Source organism: Anneissia japonica, unplaced genomic scaffold, assembly GCF_011630105.1.
Source record: "Anneissia japonica isolate Jap-2015-1 unplaced genomic scaffold, ASM1163010v1 scaffold1374_len1023071_cov147, whole genome shotgun sequence".
Lineage (NCBI taxonomy): Eukaryota > Metazoa > Echinodermata > Crinoidea > Comatulida > Comatulidae > Anneissia > Anneissia japonica.
In genome coordinates this window covers 439,469-446,158 of record NW_022728671.1, presented here as the reverse complement: position 1 = coordinate 446,158, position 6,690 = coordinate 439,469, and the positions used below count along the sequence as shown (strand labels likewise).

The 6,690-nt window shown below is 38.1% G+C and overlaps 1 protein-coding gene across 1 annotated transcript; it reads left to right on the top strand.

The window, feature by feature from the left end:
- Positions 1 to 2,896: 2,896 nt before the first annotated feature.
- On the top strand, positions 2,897 to 3,940 carry LOC117114479 (A disintegrin and metalloproteinase with thrombospondin motifs adt-2-like). Its single transcript, XM_033258147.1, has one exon. The coding sequence runs from the start codon at positions 2,909 to 2,911 to the stop codon at positions 3,938 to 3,940; it is 1,032 nt and encodes a 343-aa protein (XP_033114038.1). The 5' UTR covers positions 2,897 to 2,908.
- Positions 3,941 to 6,690: the final 2,750 nt, after the last annotated feature.

The following is a 6,690-nucleotide window of genomic DNA, read 5'->3' as shown; positions in this document are numbered from 1 at the left end:
TATGTGTGTGTGTATTTACATGAATGTATTGGGGTGTCTGTGTGTGTATGTATGTGTGTGTATGTGTATATATGTATGTATGTAAACATATATATATGTATATCTATATATATATATATATATATATATATTTGTATATAAAATGTAGGTCTACTTGATATGCGTTTATTATTAGTTTTTACTTTTTGTTTTGTCGGGGTCAAATTGAGACAAGCTTCGCGTCTATTTTGATCCTAATTAATTAATTTTAATGTTGTCCACTTATTTATCATTTGATGTATTTATTAATTAATTGAATAAATGTTAATTGAATTGAATTGAATTGAATTGGAAAACATATATTGTCTTCCATTGTAGACGACAAAAAACATAATAAATAATTGATTTGAAAGAGAGAAGAACAAGATCAAGCTTATCAGAACGGTTCATTATTTCGAGAGATAATGAAAGTTTCTGGAGTGTCAATCAAAGCTTAACAACACTGACCAATCAAAACAGGGCCAGGAATACGCGTACACACGTGTTGTTCTACAAACGCACGTGTTTGGGAACCTTAGCAATAATATCCAAGGGGCGGGACTTATAGCAGAAAGTTCCATTGTATCAGCAGGTGTCTTCGAGGGCCCTCAGTACTGTAAAGTCAAGTGGTGTCAGTGAAATGTATGGATGTCGTCTGTAACACGAAAGGGGACGTCATTGGAGATCAAGCTTTGGGGGATCTACCATCTCCTGTGTAATTTTTAAAGTATATTAGCCCTGTTTTGTATGAGAGAAAGCCATTTCTGAGCATCTTTCTTGGTTTGATTTGTCAAACTAATATAGCATTAAAAATGTAGATTATGAGTTAACGAGGGTGTGGGGATCATCAACATTGTCAATATTGACGTTGGTGGGAGGGGGACGCCTGTGGAATAAAAAAAAACCATTTTAAAAGCATGTTGGTTATCTCTCAGTATGTGGAGGTCATCAAGGTGATGTAGCATGTTACTGTCTATAATGTGTTCTAGTATCTTACAGCACACGCACGTAGGAGAACGGGGAGGTAATTTGCTGGGTTTTGCAAATTTTGACCATCCTCTTAAAAAATGGGCGCATACGTGATATGTTAAAACTAATGCACGTTCCCCGTGCTCTTTCCCGAACGAGGGAACTAGAGTAAGTGGTGCGTAACCAACAAAAATAAGATAAGCTTTGATCTGAGGCTATAATTCTTGACCTTATATTATTTAAAAAATCATAATTCCAAAACGAACAGAGTCGTATATCACATTAAATTTTAGCTATAGGCTTGACACAAACACACGTTTACTATACGAATTTAAGTTGTCCTGTAAGGAAGTCAGGCCTAAGATAAACAAGTAATTTGATGATTCGGAAACTTGGCATTTCTTTGAAATGGAAGTTTGAAACACGGGGTCATCAGTTTAAACTAAAGAAGAGCTCGACTGAATGTTAGGAAACACTCTCTTTCTAACAGAACCATCAACACCTGGAATAGATTAAACCATATCAGTACAGGCTGATGCTGAAAGTTCAATCAAGGACAGAGCAATGTCAAACAAATTTAGCTACCAATAGTTCAAAGAAGTTAGGAGGTCGTTTAAAAGGCATATATGGCCTTACCAAGAGCCTGAAGATTCAAGTAAGGCCCAGTAAAAAAAACCGCGATGATGTACGCCTAGCTATATATTATTAACACTGCCTATTAAGAACCAATTTCTTTTTGAATAGTGTTATTAATTTTAAACACGCGTTAAGTAACAGATATTTACTATCAATGACAATTGCTTGTTATTTAATATGCAATCGTCACAGGGCAGGGAGGGGGCTTAAGCCCCACCCCTATCGGTCTGGTCAAGCCCCACCCCCCCAGCTATAGGCTTGACACAAACACACGTTTACTATACGAATTTAAGTTGTCCTGTAAGGAAGTCAGGCCTAAGATAAACAAGTAATTTGATGATTCGGAAACTTGGCATTTCTTTGAAATGGAAGTTTGAAACACGGGGTCATCAGTTTAAACTAAAGAAGAGCTCGACTGAATGTTAGGAAACACTCTCTCATAAAATTATATCCTAGAGCCTGGAATAGATTAAACCATATCAGTACAGGCTGATGCTGAAAGTTCAATCAAGGACAGAGCAATGTCAAACAAATTTAGCTACCAATAGTTCAAAGAAATTAGGGGGTCGTTTAAAAGGCATATGGCCTTACCAAGAGCCCGAAGATTCAAGTAAGGCCCAGTAAAAAAAAACCGCGATGATGTACGCCTAGCTAAGGCGTTTACGCTATTTTGGTCAAGCAAAACCTACATGTAATTATATAATAATATTATTAACACTGCCTATTAAGAACCAATTTCTTTTTTAATTAGTGTTATTAATTTTAAACACGCGTTAAGTAACAGATATTTACTATCAATGACAATTGCTTGTTATTTAATATGCAATCGTCACAGGGCAGGGAGGGCGATTAAGCCCCCCCCCCCATCTGCCAAATCTCGTCGGGCAGTCTGACCAATGAAAAAAATAGAAAATAGGACTAGTTCTTCCATCCCAGCCATCTAGATCGAATTTTCGGCCCTCAGATAACGCTGCGCGCTATAGTTATACACATAAATATTTATTTCCCCCCCCCCCCACACCTTCCCCATAAAATTATATCCTAGAGCCGCCACTGATCGTCACACTCATAGGCATTGCGTTTATTCATGCATAGTACAATGGTCCAAATATGACTTCCCTCTAGCGGCTCATGTCGCAACTCTCACTATATAGGAACTCTAGAGGGAATCATAGCTACTTTATATATCGCCCTCAATGTGTTTGGTGTTTTATTTATGGGAATTTCCCATGTATCATTTCGTTTATTGTATTTTGCATGTGTAACGCGCCTTATCAGAGTTAAAATGGCAAGTTGTAGTGTAATATGTGCTGTAGTACTAATCACAGTAGTTTTGTGCGGCATTTTGTTCGGCTCGGGCGTTTATTATGGAGATGCTGTTTTAGGGGACAAGAGCGAATGTAGGCTTATGCCTATTGCTTGTAACTTTAGCGAATGGAATGAGTGGTCACACTGCTCGCAGGAATGCGGACCAGATGGGACGCAGTTTCGGGTCCGTAATGTCATTCAGGCAAATGAATGCGGACCGGTCGTGTGCACCGAGCCTTCTTCTCAAGAACGACCATGTAACCGCGTGTGTTATAACGGAGGGAGTCTCTCGCAGGCGGGATGTAACTGTCGAGGCGATTATAGTGGTCGATGTTGCGAATGTGAGCACACCGGATGTAAACTAACCCAGTGGGGTGTGTGGTCACATTGTTCACAAGAATGCGGGCCAGATGGAACTCAATTTAGGGTCCGTAATGTCTTTCAGTCAACTGGATGCGGACCGGTCGTGTGCACCGATCCAACTTCAGAGGAACGGCCATGTAACCGCGTGTGTTACAACGGAGGGAGTCTCACACAGACAGGATGTAACTGTCAACCGGAGTATGGTGGTCCATGTTGTCAATGTCAGAATGTAGACTGTAAATTTAGCCAATGGAATGAGTGGTCTCATTGTTCGCAAGAATGCGGACCAGACGGAACACAGTTTAGGGTCCGTGATGTCATTCAGGCTACTGGATGTGGACCAGTTGTGTGCACAGAGACAACTTCCGAAGACAGACCATGTAACCGAGTGTGTTATAACGGAGGGAGTCTCTCGCAGGCAGGATGTGACTGTAAGGTCGAGTATAGTGGCCAGTGTTGTGGGTGTAAGGACATCGACTGCAAAATAAGCCAGTGGACTAAGTGGTCGTCTTGTGAAAATGCTACAAGTCGTGTAAGATCGCGTGATATTTTAAGAGTTTCTGAGTGCGCAGGCATTGAATGCAAGGGACCGTATACAGAAGAACAAGCATGTTCCTGTCTCTTATACACATCTAGATGTGTATAAGAGACAGGTCAAGTGGTGTCAGTGAAATGTATGGATGTCGTCTGTAACACGAAAGGGGACGTCATTGGAGATCAAGCTTTGGGGGATCTACCATCTCCTGTGTAATTTTTAAAGTATATTAGCCCTGTTTTGTATGAGAGAAAGCCATTTCTGAGCATCTTTCTTGGTTTGATTTGTCAAACTAATATAGCATTAAAAATGTAGATTATGAGTTAACGAGGGTGTGGGGATCATCAACATTGTCAATATTGACGTTGGTGGGAGGGGGACGCCTGTGGAATAAAAAAAAACCATAAAGTATTATCGAGAGTTTTATAATATATTTGGATGAATTCGATTTTGATCGTTGGTTGATGAACTTTGACCTCCTGTGACATATTAACTGTGTAACTACATTGTTCTTTATACCAAATGATAGGGTTTTACTATTCTACACTTTACTACTAATAATAACAAATATATATTTGATAAAAAATTGTGGGCATAAATGTTACCCTCATCCATATCAATCGTAATGCATTAAATGGACACACCAATACAGTACGGTACTCCGTTAGTTTATTTACTGGTTAATTTAAGTATCGCAGTTGTTAAATTACATTTATATAATAATACATAGGCCTATATATTAATAGAGCAGCTCCCTCTAAGCTGTATCACCATTTTTCAGCATCTTAACTGCTATTTAAAGCCATTTCGGACCTTTTTCATTCGTTTCAAAATCCAATACTGAATGCATAATATAGACACGTCCACATAATTTTGGAACAATAATTAGCAGCGGCGGGAGCTAAGATATTACAATTTTATCTATACATGTATTTTACTATATGAATTACTTCAGTTAAATTTTATCCATATTGATTAATTTTTAATGGGATAGAAAACTATTATCACAAGTTTTAATAAATATTTCGGGTAAAATTCGATTTTGATATTGGTTAATAACCTTTTGACCTCATGTGATCGGAACCATAACTTAGCAGTGGCTGGAGCTGAGATTATTACTATTTTATTTTGATTGGATTTATTCGGTGTAAACACCAAGTCTAGAAGAAGACTTACTTCCAGTGGGGTCCTTCTGGTGGTGATTGGGCAGTACACCGGGAGATAATTTTGGAACAATAATTAGTAGCGGCGGGAGCTAAGATATTACAATTTTATCTATACCTGTATTTTAATATATGAATTACTTCAGTTAAATTTTATCCATATTGATTAATTTTTAACGGGATAGAAAACTATTATCACAAGTTTTAATAAATATTTCGGGTGAAATTCGATTTTGATATTGGTTAATAACCTTTTGACCTCACGTGATCGGAACCATAACTTAGCAGTGGCTGGAGCTGAGATTATTACAATTTTATCTATGTTGGTTGGTTGGTTTGATTGGATTTATTCGGTGTAAACACCAAGGATAGCCCTCGGAAGTCTAGAAGAAGACTTACTTCCAGTGGGGTCCTTCTGGTGGTGATTGGGCAGTACACTGGGAGATAATCCCCTACTTTTTTCCGAAGAGTGCACATGGGCCAATGCACATGGGACCAACGGCTTAAACGTCTCATCCGAAAGACGGTGCGCTTTGTAACTTGTATTTCAGCCATCCAGCTGAAACACAAGAAGAGGCAACGATGGAAATTGAACCGGGGACCTACAATCTCCACGATTCAGCGCGCACACAGTGGCTACTACCAGATTAGCCGACTGAGCTAAGCTGCTCATTTCATTTTTGAAATACTTATTTTACTATATGAACTACTTCAGTTAACTTTTATCCATATTAATTAACGATGCAATAACATTGTCCTTTAAACCAAATGATAGGAATTATTCTACACTTTGATACCAAAAATAAAAAAATATATTTAGTTTGTAAAAGGCTGTGGGTGTAAATGTTACCCCCACCCAATACCAATCACCGAAATTCCAATGCTCTGCAAAAACAGCTAACTATTTTTGATGTCGGTTTACATGCTCTGGCAACCAGAAATCGCTTGGGTAACTAGGCATTTCTTGAAGCTTAGACACAAAAATGAATGACATGTATAAACCGGGGGGGGGGGGGTGTGCACCTTTTGGTTTCTGGCTCCATCATCGCCGTCCTCATCATCATCATCATCATCGCTGTCCTCATCATCATCATCATCGTCATCATTAATATTATTATTTAGTATTAAACAAAACTTTCTAAAAGCTTGCAAAAAAAGATAAAAACTAAACTGAACCATACAATATCACATTTTGGTATCTTGAAAAACTTTGCCTGTGATTTATGGATTTAAGACAAATTTTAGCTGATTTTTGTGGTTAACTAAGTTTGATAAATCCACCGCTAAGAGGTAAAGCCGTTATAATCCCGAAAATAGAGAGGTTTCGTAAGCTTACGAAAAACGATAACCAATACGGCTACGTCATCAAATGTTTAGTCAATCCATTCCCTACCGTAGCATATCTGTCACAAGAGGTTATCCATGTTTTCATGTATCAACGATCATAATTATTCAGCTCGTATGTATTTTTAAGAATGCTTTATGCACAAATGACGATAATGAAGATGACGTATTTCATATTCGTTATCGTTTTCATAAAACTCCCTATTGTTATTTTTTGCATTAGTTAAAAATTGATTATTCTAATGATGTATTCCACTAGGTTACTCTCAGCGTACCGGGGTGACTTTTATAGATAGACGTTTATGGTGGGTTTCTATCAGAGCACGGGTCACGGGTTTGTTTTTTTTTTTTGTT

Coding starts and splice junctions, on each gene's coding strand:
- LOC117114479 (XM_033258147.1), top strand. CDS start 2,909: ATGGCAAGTTGTAGTGTAATATGTGCTGTAGTACTAATCACAGTAGTT.